The 20,291-nt window shown below is 46.5% G+C and overlaps 1 protein-coding gene and 1 long non-coding RNA gene across 4 annotated transcripts in view; one reads left to right on the top strand and one right to left on the bottom strand.

The window, feature by feature from the left end:
• CARD10 (caspase recruitment domain family member 10) overlaps positions 1-5,882 on the top strand; it is a 43,284-nt gene extending 37,402 nt beyond the window's left edge. For all 3 annotated transcript variants that reach the window (XM_079992299.1, XM_079992298.1, XM_079992300.1), the window contains 4 exons: positions 957-1,109; positions 2,611-2,732; positions 3,472-3,587; positions 5,191-5,882. In XM_079992299.1, the coding sequence (XP_079848425.1) occupies positions 957-1,109; positions 2,611-2,732; positions 3,472-3,587; positions 5,191-5,398 (599 nt within the window). In that variant the 3' untranslated portion in view covers positions 5,399-5,882. The remainder of the gene's footprint in view (positions 1-956; positions 1,110-2,610; positions 2,733-3,471; positions 3,588-5,190) is intronic.
• LOC307225433 overlaps positions 1-13,605 on the bottom strand; it is a 180,651-nt gene extending 167,046 nt beyond the window's left edge. The window contains exon 1 of the long non-coding RNA XR_013843006.1: positions 13,132-13,605. This is a non-coding gene — a long non-coding RNA (uncharacterized lncRNA). The remainder of the gene's footprint in view (positions 1-13,131) is intronic.
• Between the last annotated feature and the right edge of the window lie 6,686 nt (positions 13,606-20,291).

The raw sequence follows: 20,291 nt of genomic DNA, 5'->3' as shown, positions 1-20,291 counted from the left end.
CTCGCAAGACGGAAAACCCGCTAGACGAAAGGGTTTTCCGTTTTGGAGGCGCTTCGCAAAACAAATTTCCCTATGGGCTTGCTTCGCAAGACGAAAATGTCTTGCGAGTTCCTGCGGGGTTTTTTTCCTCCCCCTCCTTTTTCTAAGCCACTAAGCCGCTTATCAGCTGATCCGCTAAGCCGCTAAGCTGCTAAAAGCCGCTAAAAGCCGCTAAGCCGCTAATAGCGCTAATCTGCTAAGCCGTCAATGGGCTTGCTTCACAAGACGAAGAAACCGCTAGACGAAGAGACTCGCGGAACGGATTAATTTCGTCTTGCGAGGCACCACTGTATCACAGCCTGGCATAAGCATTTGAGGAGGGTGTGGCCTGTGGGAGGGGTATGTGGCACAGTCTCATCGAGGGCCAAATGGAGAGCTGCATGTGGCCCCCAGGACTGAGGTTCCCTACCTTCCAGTAAATCATAGATGATGGTGATAGACACTTGCTGTTGCTTGAATAAAGCTTGTGCTTTATTCACTGGTCTTATTTGCTAGTCTTTATGGTCGGCTGGACCTAATGGTCAGGGGTCCCTTTACCTTATGGTAGGGTGGTAGGGATGGGGAAGCTGTGGCCCTCCTGGTTGCTATTGGACTCAAATTCCCATCAGCCTCGACCAGCATGGCCAGTGGTCAGGAATTATGGGAGCTGCAGTCCAGCAACACCTGGAGAGCAACAGGTTTCCCATCCCTGCTTCGTGGTGGGTCACAGGACTCCTTGTTCCGCTTGGAAAATAAATAAGCAGGCCCTCTCCAGCCAGAAGAGGGCTGAGCAGAGCTTGCAGGGGTCAGGGAATGGCGACCTCAAAGGCCCACGCAGCTCCCAACCATCACCATATTAAAGACAGATAAGGAATCACTGAAGCCAGCAAGCCTGCCCTCGCTTCTCTTGCTGATTGACACTGCCTTTATATTTGCAGATGGAACTGAAAAGCCCTACAGCCCAGTTTGCCCTCTCATGGTTCAGACCCGTCGTCCTGTCATGCTCTCACCTGCATGCTTAGCACCCCGTCTCATTAAGAACCTTCTGGCTCTCCCTTCCTCCCATCATGACTTTTGCTCGTGCCCGTCTGGTAAGCAGGAGAGGCTGAGTGAATTGACGAAGGGGCAGTGGAGAAGGTGGAAACCCCAAGTGGGTCTGCTTTCTTTATCCTAGCTCTGGACTTGCACCTTGAGACCATGCTAGGAAATGAGTCTCTGGTTTAATAATCTTTACTCCTACAGGAGTAAGCATTGAAAGTCTCCTTTTCATGCCTTTAGCTCAGAGTTGGGGTGATCCAGGCTTTGCAGTGGTTGCAACTCCCTGTCATCTCTAACTGCTGGTCCTACTGGCTGGGGTTGATGGGAGATGTAGCCCAACCACACCTGAAGGACCACAGGTTCGCCACCCTTGCTTTGAGCAAGGATCTTCCTTCTGCATCTTGAAGTGGGTGGGGGTTGACTTTTGACAAGACTTTCTGCCTTTTGCTCTTCCCTACGTGAGCCCCACAAATGCAGGTTCCACACTTTGGGTGCAGGAAACAGAACTCTGAGGATCTCTATTCATGGAAAGCAGAGATGGGAGACTTATGGCCTTCCTGATATTGTTGGACTCCAACTCCCATCAGCCCTAGCCAATGGCCAGGAATGATGGGAGTTGGAGTCCAACATCATCTAGAAGGCCACAGGTCCCCCACCCATGATGTAAAGAAGAAAACCTGCCACTGACCCATGTTCATGGCCCATAGTGTTGCTGCAAAGAAGGTTTGCTGATACGAGATTAATGCCTCCTAATGCAGTGAAATGTGGAACCTTGAGCTTGTGCTATAATTCTTGTACCGTGTGGTGTGAAAAACGAAAGGACAGGAAGTTCTTCTGCGTCGAGGTCCAGGCCAATAGATGGATCTTGAAGAAAAAAACCATTGGTCGATCCCCTTAACAAAACTGCTGGGAACTACAGCGCTAAGGTCATAAAAACAAAAGATGTTGCTTCTGTTTTCCTTCCCTTGCAAAAGAAAAAAAAATAGGGCATTTTTTTTGGGAAAAGTTCTGCATTGCAACTTGCATGATTTACAGTGCGATCCAATGCATGTTTATTCAGAAATATCTCCCAGTGTGTTCAATGGGTTTGACTCACAGGTTAGCCTTAGGCTTCCATTCCCTGCACTCTTAACTGAAAGTAAATGTAGCTGAATTCACTGGGACTTAATTTTGATTAAAGAGAATTTCAGATTGAAGGTGCACCTCTTAGCCTTTTTCAGCCATGGGCCGATCCACCATCCCTCAGACCATGTGGTGGGCTGGACTATATTTTGGGGGGGGAAATGAGCGAATTCCTATGCCCCACAAATAACCCAGAGATGCATTTTAAATAAAAGGACACTTTCTACTCATGTAAAAACATGCTGATTCCTGGACTGTCCGTGGGTCGGATTGAGAAGGCGATTGGGCCGCATCTGGCCCCTGGGCCTTAGGTTGCCTACCCCTGGCCTAGGCTTTGAAAGCATCCCTCCGCACCCCCCATGATAACTCAGGCTTATTGGCACATCTCCTCCAAGACCCATCCTTTTGTGGTTTTGCTCCCTGCATTCACAGATGCCCTTCCAGACCAAAGACTCTCCTCTGCCTCCTCCAAGAATAGTCTTATTGCTAATGGGATTTCTGAAAGCCAGAGGAACTGTGGGAAGATGCGCACCATCAAGGAGGCTATTGGAAAGGTGAGGACAAGAGCACTGCAATTTCAGGGCTCAGAGGCAGGGCGAGACAAACGGTTATGCTAAATACGCCTTATGGAAAAACCCGAGACAAATTAGATTCCCCTTTTATTGTAACACTACCCAGGCAACTCTTTGTGGAGAGAGCTTCTACACTGCTACTCCCAATTACTAGACTATTAAAATTCCTCTTAGAGCAGGGAGTGTACTAGCTGCCATCTGGAGTTGTGGGAAATGTAATGGCTACACTTTGGCCCTGTTTCCAGGGAAGGGGAATCCAAATTGTCTTCCTCTGCCTCAAACCAGTCCCACCAAGCTGTCTCCACAACTTCCTATGTAAGCTCCATGACTGCCATTTTGTGTAATATCTGTACACATCCCATTTGTCCTTCTGCAGAGAAGAGGGTCTTCTGAGTGCAGATCTGCAAGCTGGTGAGCTCTGCAGGTCTGTGGGGGGATGCTCTCCTTGACTAGCATGGGAGACCGAGTGTCCCTGAAGGTGAGTGTCGAGATCTCCTCCCACCCAGACGTATTGGACACCCAACGTGCTGTATATCAACTGACCCTGCCCTTCAATTCTCTCTTTTCCTCACTGGTTTGGTTGTAAATCCCATCCTTTAATGGAATTACTATTGGAAAAGCAATGATATTTCACAGTGTAGGGTTTGATTTAATGTAACTTGTCAGGGACGGGTTATTTCTTTTCCATTTAAATCAGTAAATCTGTTGGATTTCCTTGCAGAACAAACACTGCCTGCTGGAGCTGGAGGTCCAGGTGGCGAGGGAACTAATTAAAAGTGAAATATACCCCATCGTTATCCATGTTGAGGTCACAGAGAAGAATGTCAGGGGAGTCAGGTATGAAAAGCCCTTCTCAGGATTGACACGGGTTGCAATGCAGATGGGAAGACTGGCTTCAGATGGTATAGGCAGTCTGGCGCCCCCTGTTCTGCTGAGACACAGCTCCAGATGAGAGCCCTACTTCCTCTAGCTGAGCCTGCCAGGAGAAGCACCAACCTTTCCATTGTGCCTAGACCCAGCTCCACGCCCTACTGAATTACCACCTGGAGAAGGGCAATAGCTCAGTGGAAGAGCATCTTCTTTGCGTGTAGCATGTCCCAGGTTCACCTTCTAGCACCTGCTACTAGGAGAGACACTGTCTGAAATCTGTGTTGCATGCTCAGTCTCCCAGGTTCAGTCGTTGGCATTTCCAAGTAGGGCTGTGAGATAGCCCTGTCTGAAATCCTGGGAAGCTGCTGCCAGTCAGTGTGGACAAATGGACTGGTGCAGCTCCCTCAGTAGAGGATGAGGCTCTTAATCTCAGGGTCGTGTGTTTGAGCCCCACGTTGGGCAAAAGATTTGGATTGGACTAGATGGCACTTGTGGTCCCTTCCAACTCTACAATTTTAATGATTCTATGAATATAAGGCAGCGGACTGGGGTATTGAACCGTCTAAGGAGGTGTAGCAAGCTATGCTTGTTGACATTTCCTCTTCTGCGCTGCAATCAAAACTGCAGGAGCCATGTCCTCTTTCTTGCTCTGCCAGCTGACCACCCTAGAACACAGGTGTCTTGCAGTGAGAAGATGAGTATAACAGCTGACAAGTTTCCCTGAAAGACAATTTCCCCATCTTTGTTGGTCCTCTCCCAAACTCCGTAGCCTCAAGGAAGTGTTTTAAGGGAACTATTCTCATTCTGTGCAAGAGGACACTAAGACCCAGTAGGCTGAGCCAATATTCTGAATCAACTGACTTGGGGGACCATAGAATTGCAGAGTTGGAAGGGACCATCTAGTTCAACCCCCTACAATGCAGGAATCTCAACCGAAGCATCCACGACAGGTGGCCATCCAACCTCTAGTTAAAAACCCGCACCTTCATTGCTTCAATTTTTCCCTGCAACTCCTTCACAAGCAGTGCTGATGCAGAAAGCTTTTAAAAACCACCACATTAGAAGCCATATGGGTAGTTGCACCCATCTCGGTTTTCTCTATATGGATTGGCAGTGGCTTTTCCCAGTTTTGGACACGCAGTCTTTCCTGGCCTTGGGTGGTGATTGAACCCAGGGACCCTCTGCACATGAAACGAGTGCCCTACCACTGAACTGCGCCCCATCCCCAGATATGCTATGGACCATAAGGTTTCACCGGTTGCCAAAACTCTCCTTTGGGCAGTTACAGCTGAATTTTTTTAAGCTCCTTCTGCAAAAATCCTGAATGTTTTGCTTCAGATGGGAACGCACGTGGACTGTGATTTGTGACATCGTCCTGGTGCAGGGGGCGGAGGAAGCTCCCAACTGGAGCATTTGCTTGGCGGTCCATCAGTTCTTGGGATCAGACCATTAGACTTCAACATGCTTAAGCTAACATGCTTGACTTAACCCATCTCGGCGAATGCATTATTCATAGCGTCTTGAGGAGTCTACTGATGGCATGTTTCTCTGCTGTGCTCTTCCCTCCTAGGAGCTGGCTGGGGAAGCCTGGGCTTCGCGACTCGGAGGTGCTGAAGCAGTGCCAGAAGGCCAAGTGGACTCTGCACACTTTGCCGTGCTTGGGGGCCTGGGTGGATTCTCACGCCTGGGCCAGTGCGGAGGAACTGGTGAAGGTGGTGCGGGCCCACATCTTCCAGGAGCAGACCAGGATTGTGTGGGTCGAGGAGAGGGATTTGTGATGGGTGTCTGGAGGTGTCTGCAAACAGAAAAGCCTCTGCAGGACAGAGGCTTCGATCCATGACCCGCTGATGATGTTCTGGATCTGTGATTCACCCCAGATATCCTACAGACATAGGCCGTTTCCTTTGTGGTCCAGTCGTTCCCTCAATTAGCCCGAGAACGGGGAAAATGTGCCTCTGCATTTCACTGCCTCCAGTATCGACTCCACTCTCCCAGGCCCTTCCTCGTTTCCTTTGTTCTCTGTGGCTGTTGTCTCTACCTCCGTTCACATCCTGATGGAAGTATGTGTGTGCGTTGGGGGGGATGGGGTGCCCTCGTATGCACGCATATGGACATACAGTGTCCCCTCAGCCAGAGGGACTGTGAGCGGGCAGGAGAGACACCCTCTGCGCCCACTGCTTTATTGTGCCTAAATTATTGATGGACCCTTTTTATTGAAGACCAGAATATGGAAAGAGAATTAAACAGCATTAACAATGGAAATGAATGACTGGCTGCTTCTTGAGTTCACTGGGAAGGAAGCACATTTCCAACTTCTTCCTAGTTGCCTGCCTCTGTCTCCACTCCTTCCTTTTTGCCTAGTAATAATAATTTATTGTTTATACCCCACCCATCTGGCTGGGTTTCCCCAGTCACTCTGTGCGGCTCCCAACAGAATATTAAAAACACGGTAAAACATTAAACATTAAAAACTTCCCTAAACAGGGCTGCTGTCAGGTGTCTTCTAAAAGTCAGATAGTTGTTTATTTCCTTGACATCTGATGGGAGGGCATTCCACAGGAGGGTGCCACTACCGAGAAGGCCCTCTGCCTGGTTCCCTGTAATCTCACTTCTCACAATGAGGCAACCACCAGAAGACCTTCGGAGCTGGACCTCAGTGTCCGGGTAGAACGATGAGGGTCGAGACGCTCCTTCAGGTATACTGAGCTGAGGCCGTTTAGGGCTTTAAAGGTCAGCACCAATACTTTGAATTGTGCTTGGAATTCTGCACAATTCTTGATTTGTGTCTCTTTGCAGTTCACCTGTTGCCTCTTGTGTGGCTAAAGGCACAAACTGTGTAAGTAGGAATCTGCCTTATAGCAAGTCGGACTTGCAGTGTTGTCTGCATTGACTGGTGGTGGCTCTATAGAGTTTCAGGCAGGGGTCACTTCCAGCCTTACCTGGAGAAGCTGAAGATTGAACCTGGGATCTTCTGCTTGCATAGCAGATACTTTACCAGTGACGCATGGCCCCTTCTAGGGAAAGGAGTGGCTGTCGCTTCTGTTCCTGGGCAACTTCCTGTTCCTCTTTGATTCATTCCCCCTCAGTCCCCAGGTTGTCAGCAGAGGAACAGCTGTAGTGCTTTGTCAGAAACAAGAGGCAGGGTCCACAAGGGCCTCCAGAAAGTCAGCTGTTGCACTTACTCAACAGAGGCTGTCTTCACTTAAATCTCATGAGCTGCGGTTGCCAACAGGGTGCCCTCCAATTATAGCTCCCATCATTCCTGACCATTGGCTGTTCAGCCCTGGACTGATGGGGAGCTGGAGTCCAATAACACCATGTTGGCTGCCCCTTGATGTAGGATGACATGCTAAGATCACTCAGCCTTGAACTCTTCCATCTTATCCCTTCCCCATGGGGGCCAAGAATGGGGTGGAGCGGAAGAAGGTGAAGCGCAGTAAATGAAATACACGGAGGGGGAGAGTTAAGAGCTACCATGCAGAAGTCAGCCCCAGCTGGATTTTGGTACATAACAGAGCTCTTGGCTTACCTTCTGAGTTGTGTTCTGAAAAGGAAGTTGATTTAGAGAGAGCGAGCGCGGTGGTCTGTTCCCAGAGCTTGTCTTCTGTTGCTTCTAGGTGCCCATTGACATGTGCAAGATGCCACAAAAGTCTGGCAAGGGTTTGTAAAGGAGGTGTTAAGTTGTGGGTGAACATATCAGACGACACAGCGATTCTTCAAACAGCTCTTGTTTAATCACAGGCCAGAACAGAACTGAACTGAAGGGTTCAGTCAGCCTGCTTATATAGAGCTCCAGTACAATGTAACTGTAACAATTTTCTAAAACTATCCAATCACTGAACGTCACTTTCAATCCCTTATTTGCATAACTATCTACAGTATCCCCCTGCTGGCCCAGGGTGAGAACTTCAGTACATAACAGGAGGGCTGTGGAAAGTTGGCATAGAGCAGCTCCTTAGGCTCAAGCCGTTGGCCCTTTTAGCTCAGTGCTGTCTACACTGGCTGGCAGTGGCTCTCCAATATGGTCTCTCCAAGCTTTTACCAGCACCTTGTTCCTGGCCTGAAGAAACTCAGACATTTTTTTGGCAGCCGGATTTCACTGTAGGAATCACACCCCACACTGTTTCTCTTCCCTGTGTTTGTTTCGGAACCTGTTTCTGACGCCACAATTTCTTCTGGGGCCCGCTTGCGGTGGCTACTTCTGCATTTGTACTTTACCAGTTCCTTTTGCGCCAGCGGCCTGGTTCCCTGCGTGGGTAGAGCTGGGTTAAAGGAGTCTTGGGTAAATATTAACCCTGCAAGTTAATTTGGCCTGCTGCAGAGCAAGGGCAGCTCCAGGCGTGTTAGCAGAGGAATGCCATTTGCCTCCTCAGGCAGCTATTAGAAGGGTAGTAAATACCTTGTAGAAGTCGTGTAAAGAGTCATTTAATGCAGCTGCATTTGGGAAGGTGCAAAGGGGGGGGGGGTTGTTCTGTAAAGCCATAAAACAAAAGGAAGAGGTTATTTCTCAAGAACATCAACAAAAACACCACCAAAAGATGAAAAACGGCAGCAAGGCTAAGATAAGCATTAACATAACACAGTCCTATGCATGACTTGTAAGGCATCTTTTTATATTCCTAATCATAATTCATCTGGTTGTGGCCTTATAGGCCATTGCAGTTTCTCCAGTGTGGTGTGGTGGTTAAGAGCGGTAGTCTCATATTCTGGTGAACCGGGTTCGCATCTCCGCTCCTCCACATGCAGCTGCTGGGTGACCTTGGGCCAGTCACACTTCTTTGAAGTTTCTCAGCCCCACTCACCTCACAGAGTGTTTGTTGTGGGGGAGGAAGGGAAAGGAGATTGTTAGCCGCTTTGAGACTCCTGAAGGGGAGTGATAAAGCGGGATATCAAATCCAAACTATTCTTCCGAATTCTCGGTTTAGAATCGAACCCAAAGATATGGGTGTTCTGAGAACAGGGATTAGATTTATGTTTGGACTGCAGACTGTGACTTTCTAACACTCTTGTACAGATGGGCTTTTCAGGCTTATAGCCAGTCTGTTTCATAGGTTCAAGAACCCCAGTATACTGGGATGCAAATTGCTGGATAGGAAGGGGGAAAATGTTGCTTGCCTGCTGCTACTATTGGACACATCTGACCTTGGCTGTTCTGGATTCCCTCATTTTCAACGCCTTGGTTGGCAGATTGAGAGCAGCACTTATTTTTTATTTTGTTCATCTGTTTAAAATATAAATATCCCTCTTTTTTTAATTAGGTGGCTAAGAAATAGTAGTACAAATAAAAACGTCGGTAAAAACATCTCAGCGTTGAGTAAAAATGCAGGCTGGATAAGGAACAAATGAACCTATTGGATTATAAAACAAATCCTTTAAAAGCCCAGTCGAAAAGGAACATCTTTTAAAAGACGGCAGGATTGGACTGTGGGAAAACTAGTGCCGGAATGTCAGGGAGATAGAAGAAAGGATATTGCTTTTTTCCAACTGAGGCTCCTGCAGTGCCCATGTATTAGAGTCTTTTCAAGTCAAAAGCCAACATGTTGAATTTTACCTGGATGTTAATAGGTAACTTGTGCAACTGATCAGGCTGAACACTCTCACATGTGTCATTCACCATGTGAGGTGTCGGGCTCTGACATGCTGCACAAATTGGCCCAGCCAGACAGCCTCCAAGGGTTGCTCCATGAAAAGTGCCTCCTGGCAGCCCAACCTTAAAGACACAGAAACATGAATGATGGTAGCCAGAGCCTTAGTGGGCGGGTTGGAAGGATATTAACTGAAGCAGTGCTAGAGAGGAGGCCAGATGATTTTGTGCCGGGAGAGTAATATAATAATAATTTATTAAGCACCTAAACAACTAGGTGCTGTACAATCAATGAAGAACAATAAAACAAATGGCTCTGCCAACAGGCTTAGTGTCTGTAAATCAAATGCGGGGTAGACATGGTAAATTATCATTGGAGTAACACTGATAGCAGACTTGAGCAGGCTGCTGGCCTCAAGCCAGTCTCAAAGCAACATAACAGCTGCAAATTCCACTGGAGGCAGCAGGGACATCCCACCATTTTGTGTGGGTCCAAATCTTAGGAGAGTTGAGGGCTACCATGCATGGTTCTCTACATCATTCTAGGAGTCTGCTGTCACACTGGGCGCTCCAGGGATCTGTCGATGTTTCTCTTTAGCTGCTTTGGGTCAGAAAACTGCATGCGAAGCGAACGAGGGGGCAAATCGACTCCCCTGCGAGGAAAGGTTGCAGCATTCAAGACAATTTAGTTAGCAGAAAAGGAAGTAAGAGGTGACACGATAAAATTACACATGGCATGGAGAAATCAGTAGAGGAACACTTTCCTCTCCTTTTAAATTATTTATTTATTTATTTATTTGGTTTTTTTCAAATTAAAATTTTACAGAGATATATCAAACATAAATCATAAAAACAAGATTCCAAGGAATCTCCTGGACTTCCATTCTCTGATATTAATCATTTCCTCCTGCATCTTTTATGATGATTCAAATCTTTTACATCTCCATTGTGACTACAAGTGATATTCCAATCCTACTAATGATTTTAACTGTCCTTAAGATAAGTTATAAATTTTCCCCATTCCTTATTAAAATTTTGGTCTTCCTGATTTCTGACTCTTCCGGTTATTTTACCCATTTCAGCATCGTCCATCCACTTCATTCTTCTGTGGTAGGAACTGTATCTTCTTTCCATCTCTGGGCCAATAACATCTGTGCAGCCATCAGCAGCCTTTGGGAACATCACTAGCTGGGTTATCTGAAGATTTGTAAGATGAAATTACTACCTATTCAGGATGAGTAATGTAATAACTTAGGTAATGATATAACAGGAATAGGAAAGGAAGTGAAATGCAAAGATGCAAAATTTAAGTTTCTAAACCATTAGGCAGGAAGGAGGGAAGTCCTTAGGCTGAGTTGAGCCAAAGAGATTTAATAAGAGGATATGATGCTACTCAATGTGATTATATGTAAAACTAATAAAAATGATTATAAAAAAAATATCTGTGCAGCCATGGTATGCGACCACCGCAAATTTTCCTCTCATATAATGCTAGAACCTGTGGACATCCAATGAAGTTGATTGTTAAGAGGATTCAGGAAAATGCTATGGACTATGGAACTCATTGCCACAGGAGGCAGTGATGCCACCAACTTGGATGGCTTCAAAAGAGGACTGGACAGATTCTTGGAGAAGGCTATTAATGGGGACTAGCCATGATGGCTGTGCTTCGCTTCCACAGATGAAGGGAGTAATGCTTTTGAGTACCAGTTGCCGACAACTGCAGGAGGGCAGAATGCTATTGTGTTTGAGCCCTGCTTGTGGGTTTCCCACAGGCATGTGGTTGGCCACTTTGAGAACATCGCTTCTTCCTTGTATAAAACTGGGTCAAACATATGTTGGAAATGTAAAGAAAAGGAAGGGACCTTTTACCATATGTGGTGGGAATGCAGAGAAATTTTTAAAAATTTGGAAATGATATACAATGAGTTGAAGAAAATGTTTAAAATGACATTTATAAAAAACAACAACCCAGAAGCATTTTTATTAGGGATTGTAGGACAAGACCTGCCAAGGAAAATAAATAATTTATGTATGCTACAACAGTGGCAAGAGTCTTGATTGCACAAGGATGGAAGAATGAGGAAATCCCGACAAAAGAACAGTGGCAAGAGAAATTGATGAACTCTGCAGAACTGGCGAAATTGACATGCACATTGTGAGACAAGGACAACTGTGACTTTAAAGAAGAATGGGAGCCTTTTACAAATTATTTAAAAAGACAACAGAAGGAACTGGACTCCTTGGCAGGTTTTGAATAAACATACACAAATTTATTGAGGGTTAACGTAATAGACAGATAATATAAGGATGTACACAATTTTACAATATGCAGAAGTTAACATGGGTTGAGAAATCAGAGAGAGGAGCTGAGGGAAGTCTTAGGGGGGAGGGAGCGAGGTTTTGTTGGGGAGGTGGGAGGGAAGAAAATGGGGGGAAATAATAAAGATGATTTGTTTTGATAATTTTTTATGTTGAAATTGTTAATAAAAATCTATCTATCTATATATATATATAAAGAGAACATTGGTTCTTCCTATGCTCTCATGTCAGTGGAAGACCTCCAAGGATTTGTTTCTCTGGGGTTGCCAGTTTGACCCATGCAAAGTGCTGGAGCTTTGCAAATGTGAAGTTTATCAGGCCACGGCAGTTCCAACAAGTGCCTATCACCTTCGCATCTCGGGGCCTAAGGCATGTTGTTCCCAATAAGTCAGTGAAAGAACATGCTGATGTTCAAAGGGAATCTAAAAATAATATATACATTTATATATTAAAATACCAGGGGAGCACCAAAGAAATGGAGAGCTGCCTGGAGTTCTTTGAAAAATCTGTGGCAGATAGAATACTGTGCCTTTCTGAAGAGGTAAGTGCTCAGCTATGGCTAAAACGAAGCGGTTCAAGTATTATTTCACTATACATTTTAGTTATTAATTTTATATCCCATTCGTCATCTCAAAGGAGCCCAGGACATCTGTGATAATGCAATGCAATTACAAATATTGTTTAAAAAACATTTTAAAACAATTGAAATGTCTGAGAACACATAACTCTCACAGCCAGTAATTTCAAGGTTGCCAAGAACAGGGTTTTTCAGCTATCAAATGCCTGGGTCAACAGAAATGTCTTAAATGCTTCCTATAAGTTAATAATGGGGGCATTCCAGAAATGGTGATCTGCCACTGAGAAGGTCTTGCCATGGGTCAAATGGGCTGAATCCTGCAACAGCACCACCAACAGGGCCTCTGGATTGGGGGGTGGGTTAGAAATAAGAGCAGTGCAGTGTATAATCTTTGAACAACAGCAACAAAAGACAAAATAAAATCCTATTGGAGAAAAAGTGTCAGGAATATGCTCTGGAGTGAGCCTGGGACTAGGAGTCGGGACCAAACAGAAATGAAGATCAAAGAGCCAACTAGGAAGATCAAAGAGCCAACAAGACTGGGTTTGCCACAGTTCATGCAGCCTCTGCCAGCCAAGCAAATCACTGCTGAGAAAGGAATATGTTTTACAGTCCTTCCTGTTGTTCTTCAATGAAAGGCTGCTGTTACACATTTCACCACACGGGGCAGTGGTCAGCAGTTCCTAACACTGTTCCCAAAATACTGAATTCTGCAACCTATATAAATTATGCAAATAGAGCAGATTTGCATAATTTCACTTGTTTTGCATAATTGTTTATCATCTATTATGTTTATTCTTTTGAATAATTTATTCCATCTGTGGTGTTTTGTTTTTCAAAATAGAACTAATCAAGGAAAGAGGAAAAAATCTTGGCCAGACAAGGTAATGCTCCATTTTCAACCACTGGATATCTTATTCATCTGCTCCTTTGACTTCCAAGAGTTCAGCAGACTTCGTCTAACACTTTCAAATATACATTCAAAGCATAGAATCATAGAATCATAGAATCATAGAGTTGGAAGAGACCACAAGGGCCATCGAGTCCAACCCCCTGCCAAGCAGGAAACACCATCAGAGCACTCCTGACATATGGTTGTCAAGCCTCTGCTTAAAGACCTCCAAAGAAGGAGACTTCACCACACTCCTTGGCAGCAAATTCCACTGTCGAACAGCTCTTACTGTCAGGAAGTTCTTCCTAATGTTTAGGTGGAATCTTCTTTCTTGTAGTTTGGAACCATTGCTCCGTGTCCGCTTCTCTGGAGCAGCAGAAAACAACCTTTCTCCCTCCTCTATGTGACATCCTTTTATATATTTGAACATGGCTATCATATCACCCCTTAACCTCCTCTTCTCCAGGCTAAACATGCCCTTAGCCGTTCCTCATAAGGCATCGTTTCCAGGCCTTTGACCATTTTGGTTGCCCTCCTCTGGACACGTTCCAGTTTGTCAGTGGCCTTCTTGAACTGTGGTGCCCAGAACTGGACACAGTACTCCAGGTGAGGTCTGACCAGAGCAGAATACAGTGGCACTATTACTTCCCTTGATCTAGATGTTATACTCCTACTGATGCAGCCCAGAATTGCATTGGCTTTTTTAGCTGCCGCGTCACACTGTTGGCTCATGTCAAGTTTGTGGTCAACCAAGACTCCTAGATCCTTTTCACATGTACTGCTCTCAAGCCAGGTGTCACCCATCTTGTATTTGTGCCTCTCATTTTTTTGCCCAAGTGCAATACTTTACATTTCTCCCTGTTAAAATTCATCTTGTTTGTTTTGGCCCAGTTCTCTAATCTGTCAAGGTCGTTTTGAAGCGTGATCCTGTCCTCTGGGGTGTTAGCCATCCCCCCTAGTTTGGTGTCATCTGCAAATTTGATCAGAATGCCCTTGAGTCCATCATCCAAGTCGTTGATAAAGATGTTGTCAGGGCTGCCCTAGGTCCCAGCTCACAAAGGACCAACGCCAGCCCGTTGTTATTTACAAAAGTCTTTATTGAAACGCAGTTTCGATTTCAAAGCCGCGGCGTGCAGCCCTACGTCTTAAACCCTAGACCGCTGTAGCTCCGTCTGAATCTCCACCCCCCCAGACACCAGTTTAAGACTCTAGCCTTGCTCCACCTCCTCCTCTGCTCTTTCCTCCTCTGGGTCCGCCTGTCCGCTGGGGTGTTGCCCTTTCTGGACTCTTCTGATGCTGAGTCCCCGGATTCTTCCCCCTCCCTCCGGAGGGCTTTAGGACCTGGCTCCCAATCCGTGCTTCCTGCTGTCCCGCGCGCCTGTACATTTGAACTTGGCGCGCGCGCCCAGCCAGCAACCTTTCTCCTGACCGTTACACTGCTCCTGTCACTGCTTCCCCCCTCGGGGGGGCTAGCTGGACCTGACTTCCCCTCCATTCCCTCACTCTGCGATGGAGGCATGGCCAGCTCTGACTCATCTTCTCTCCCTACTGGAGGAGACGCTGGCCCTGATTCATGGGACTCTTCCCCCCCACTCCGCTCTGGTGGGGGAACTGGTCCTGATCTCCCGCTGCTGCTTTGGGAGTTCCCGCTGGCCCCTTGCTTCTGGTGTGTCCCCCCTGGGACCCCCCTTGCCCTGGCCATCGGTGCCCCCCTCTGGGAATCTTCTGAATCACTGGAGAAGCTCATGGAATCTCTCGGGCCACTGTCATACTCCCCTACGCTGCCCTCAGATTCTTCCCCTTCGCTCTCCGTTTCCTCTCTCCCCTGTGTCTCTGCTCCTGAACCCCTGACAGATGTTGAATAAGACCGGGCCCAAGACAGAACCCTGTGGCACCCCACTAGTCACTCTTCTCCAGGATGAAGAGGAACCATTGATGAGGACCCTTTGGGTTCGGTCAGTCAGCCAGTTACAAATCCACTGAGTGGTAGCATAGTCAAGACCGCATTTTACCAGCTTCTTTACAAGAATATCATGGGGCACCTTGTCAAATGCCTTGCTGAAATCAAGGTAGGCTACATCCACTGCATTCCCTTCATCTACCAGGCTTGTAATTCTGTAAAAAAACGAGATCAGGTTAGTCTGACATGACTTATTTTTCAGAAATTCATGCTGACTATTGGTGATCACAGCATTCCTTTCTAGGTGCTCACAGACTGTTTGCTTAATGATCTGCTCCAGAATCTTCCCTGGTATTGATCTCAGACTGACTGGGCGGTAATTATTTGGGTCCTCTCTCTCCCCCTTTTTGAAAATAGGGACAACATTTGCCCTCCTCCAGTCTGCCAGGACTTCGCCTGTTCTCCAGGAATTCTCAAAGATGACTGCCAGTGGTTCTGAGATCACATCTGCCAGTTCTTTTAATACTCTTGGATGCTGTTCATCTGGCCCTGGAGACTTGAATACATCTAGACTAGCCAAGTATTCTTGTACTATCTCCTTAGTTATTCTGGGCTGTGTTTCCTCTGCTGAATCATTTGCTCCAAATTCTTCAGGTCGGGCATTGTTTTCTTTTATCGGAGAAGACTGAGGCAAAGAAGGCATTGAGGAGTTCAGCCCTTTCTGTGTCCCCTGTTCGCATTTCACCATCTTCTCCTCTGAGTGACCCCACTGTTTCTTTGTTCTTCCTTTTGCTACGAACATACCCATAAAAGCCTTTTTTGTTGCTTTTAACCTCTCTAGCAAGCCTGAGTTCATTCTGTGCTTTAGCTTTTCTGACTTTGTGTCTACACAGGCTGGCTATTTGTTTGAATTCCTCTTTGGTGGTTTCCCCCCTTTTCCATTTTTTGTACACATCCTTTTTTAATCTTAACTCAGTTAAAAGTTCTTTAGATAGCCACCCTGGCTTCTTTAGGCACCTTCCGTGTTTCCGTCTCATTGGTATTGCCTGAAGTTGTGCTTTTACTATCCCCCTCTTAACAAACTCCCAGCCATCATGAACTCCCTTTCCTTTTAGTATTACTGTCCATGGGATCTCACCCAGCACTTCCCTAAGTTTTATGAAGTCGGCTTTCTTAAAGTCAAGAAATTGAGTCCTAGTATGCTTGGCTGCTCCTTTCCACTGTATAGTAAACTTCAGAAGAGCATGATCACTCACGCCTAATGATCCTTCCACTTCTACCCCACTAACCAGGTCATCAACATTGGTTAGGACCAGATCTAAAATGGCTGTTCCTCTTGTTGCTTCCCCCACTTTCTGGACAATGAAGTTGTCTGCAAGGCCAGTGAGGAATCTGTTTGACCTTATGCTCTTGGCTGATTTTAACATCCTACAAATATCCGGGTAACTGAAGTCCCCCATTACTACTATCTCCCTTCCTTGTGCATGCTTGGCCATCTGTTCCAGGAAGGCATCATCTATGTCCTCCGTTTGGCTTGGGGATCTATAGTAAACTCCCACAGTGAGGTCACTGTTATTCTTCTCTCCCTTAATTTTGACCCAAATGCTCTCACTTTGGCTTTGAGGTTCTAAATCTTGGATCTCTTCACAGGTATACACATCCCTGACATATAACACCACTCCTCCTCCTTTCTTGTCTGGTCTGTTTCTCTGAAATAGATTGTATCCCTCCATTATTACATTCCAGTCGTGGGACTTATCCCACCAGGTTTCAGTGGTGCCTATTATGTCATATTTAGTTTGCTGTACCAAGAGCTCAAGCTCATCTTGTTTATTTCCCATGCTTTGTGCATTATTAGTGTACAGACATTGAAGTCCATTAATCATTCCCCCGTGTCTCTTATTTAAGGATTTTTTCCTCCCATCACTAGGTCTGCGTGCTGTTTGCTCCATTTGGTCTATGACATTTGGATGATCATCTTCATCAATTGATAGACTCCTACCTTCAGGAGCACCGTCTCCCTCCCCCATATTAGTCAGTTTAAAGCCCCCCTGATGAGGTTTCTGAGATTTTTGGCAAAAACATTCCTCCCAACCGTTGTGAGGTACAGCCCATCGCTTGCCAGAAGTCCATCTTCAAGAAACTGCAGTCTGTGATCTAAGAATCCAAACTGTTCCTGTTTACACCATTTGCGAAGCCAGCTGTTCACTTCCACTATTTTTCCCTCTCTCCCTGGGCCACGTCGTTCAACTGGGAGGACAGATGAGATGACAATTTGTGCATTTAATTGCTTCAATTTCCTGCCCAGAGCCTCATAGTCTCTTTTGATCTTCTGGAGGCCATTGCTTGCAGTGTCATTGGTTCCCACATGAACCAAGAGGAAGGGGTATTTGTCAGCGGGTTTTATGATTCCTTGCAGTCGTTCAGTTACATCTTGGATCTTAGCCCCGGGGAGACAGCACACTTCCCGAGACATCTTGTCAGGCCCACAGACCACTGCTTCTGTTCCCCTCAGTAGGGAATCCCCTATCACCACTACACGCCTCCTCTTAGGTCTGGTCGGGGTTCTTCCATGAGCTGTCTGTTCCAAGGTCGCCTGCACATTCCCTGAGGACTGACTTTGCTGCTCGTCTTCATATACCTGATCGACTGTAATGAGGGAGAGATCCTCAAATGGAGTCTGCTCTTCGTCTTCCATGCTAGGGGAGACCTCAAAGCGATTGTGTATTTCTAAACAATCAGAGCGAACCCTGGGCCTCCTACTTCTTTGAGTCACGTTTCTCCATATATCTGGCTCCTGTGTTGGTGAACTAGCCTCCTTCTCAGGGGAGTCCCCTGTCTCCTCCTTGGTGGAGACGGTGTGCTCTGTTGCTTCCAAGAAGAGCTCCAGCTCTCTAATTCTTTGGAGCGTAGCTACACATTCCTCCAGTTGCTGGACTTTGTCTTCTAAGAGGGCAATCAACATGCAATTGCTGCAGGTAAAGCTGCCTGCAACCTTTGGCAAGATGGCAAACATTGCGCAGGAACCGCAGGCGACTGCAGCTGTTCCCTCACCCTCCATCTTGAGAACGTGTCGTTGGGGGTGGCTACAGCGGTCCTCCATCATAAAAAGCGTGAAGACAGGACAAATAACTCCCCCGCAAAAAAACCTAGGTCTCCCCCAACAAACGTTTGAGACTAGCTCCCCTAAATCTAAAAGATGGATCAAACTGCGCACGCCGCTGCCCTGCAAGCTCTGATAAGCTCCTTCCACAGCTAATCACCTGCCTCAACAGAAACCCTGCCCCCTCTGACCCTTGCACAGGGAGAGCAGCTAATCAGCCACAAAGAAACACACACACAAGAAAACCCTTTTTGCTCCTTCTTCAGCTGCTGCCCTGCAAGCTCTGAGGCAATAAGGCCTAGATGCCTGCTTTTTTTAACAAAAATGTAAGCCAAGACCTTCAAGAAGCTGCATGAGCCACCCACAACCAATTTTTGTTGCACTTGTGTCTTTCTGTGGAACTGTTAGCATCCACAAAGCTGTGAAATATGGGTCTCCTACATGAAGGGATCGGACTGGAGGGTTAACTCCATCTGCAACTGAACTTGGGGAGGGGTATCTTGGCTTCGTGTATGCAGCAGTACTCACTTAAGCAGCTATTGATTGCTGAATTGTAAAAGTGACTGCAAGTAACAGCACTACATTATGAGCTCTAGGAGTATGTTGGGAAATAGAGCTTCATAAGCTGGAAAGGAGCAGTTTCATAAGCTGGAGGGTGGCCACGTGCCCTGCCTTAAAGAGGACAGTCCTCTGTTTGAAGGACTGCCCCAGTCCAGCCCAAGTCTGGTTTAAAGAAAAAGAACAATAAAAGGGAAGAGAGGCAGGGGCCTTGAAGATGCTCTTCCAGTTTGCAATTGGACAGCAGACTGAACAGGCACACAGGTTATGCAGGCATTCCTCAATCCATTAAGATGTATTTCTATTTAAGTCATAGTAATCCTACATTGGGGACGCGGGTGGCGCTGTGGGTTAAACCACAGAGCCTGGGAGTTGCCGATCAGAAGGTCGGCAGTTCGAATCCCCGCGACGGGGTGAGCTCCCATTGCTCGGTCCCTGCTCCTGCCAACCTAGCAGTTTGAAAGCATGTCAAAGTGCAAGTAGATAAATAGGTGGGAAGGTAAATGGCGTTTCCGTGCGCAGCTCTGGTTCACCAGAAGCGGCTTAGTCATACTGGCTACATGACCCGGAAGCTGTACGTCGGCTCCCTTGGCCAATAAAGCGAGATGAGCGCCGCAACCCCAGAGTCGGCTACGACTGCACGTAATGGTCAGGGGTCCCTTTACCTTTACCTTTAACCCTACATTTCCATTTCTACATATGAAATAGCATATGCAGATCTGAGTCCTCTGAGTGGGTGTGGATGGAGTGCTGCAGGCAAGGGGCGAACCCAGTGTGGCTCAGCTCAGCTTCCTCTCTGTGGGAATCGGGGGGGGGGGCTGTCCTGCCAAGGGCTGCATTGGCCAGCCAGGCTCCACCCTCCACAGGTGGGCAGGCAGGCAGTACAGTGTGGCTCTGGTGGTGGTGGTGCGGTCATCCGGCGGTGTCTGCGGCGAAGTCTGGGCTGACATGGCAGACTCTGTTCACCCTCCTTGCCCCACCCCTACTTGGCACACACACCTGGGGCACCGGCAAACCAAGCTACGTCACTGAGTAGATGATCCTTGTGGTCCCTTCCAACTCTATGATTCCAAGAACTGGGGCTCCTTATGGAATATTCTGTCACTGATTGTTATGCTGTATAGTTTATTTTATTTCAGATTGTTGTTTTAGCATTTGTATTTAAAAGCTCTTTTTTGTGTGATTGCTGTTAACCACCCTGGGCTGTTGTAGGAGCAAGAATGGTGTGTCCGGAAATAATAATAATAATAATAATAATAATAATAATAATAATAATAATACTGTAATAATAATACAATTTGTATTCTCTGGCAAAAACCTAGTAATTAAAACAACAACTCTGTTGCCAACAACCTGTCTGTGATATCTGAATGACCCATTTTCATAATTTAGAATCCCCCATCCGGCCATCTGAAAGCACCCTAAGGCAAAAATCTAGCAGGATGTGAGCTAACGCACCATCCCAACAGGTGGTCTGGGGGAACATGGACCAGAATTGATAGATTGGTAAGCTTGCATGGTTGGGCACTATTGCAGCTGGGGAAGCTGGAAGGGATTTGAAAGCTGGAAGGGAATCTAAAAATCTAGGTCAAAAAGACTAGATGTGCATATATTCCCTTCAAGATGCCATTGATAATATTCTAAAAGGCAACGTGTTTTAATTAGGTCACTGCTCATCAAAGCATGTAACAAAGAGAAGAATGTGCATAAAATCCAGAGCAGCATGATCTACTTG

Source organism: Podarcis cretensis, assembly GCF_951804945.1.
Source record: "Podarcis cretensis genome assembly, chromosome: 10".
Taxonomy (NCBI): Eukaryota; Metazoa; Chordata; class Lepidosauria; order Squamata; family Lacertidae; genus Podarcis; species Podarcis cretensis.
The sequence above is the reverse complement of the archived record's forward strand: the minus strand, read 5'-3'. Positions and strand labels throughout refer to the sequence as shown.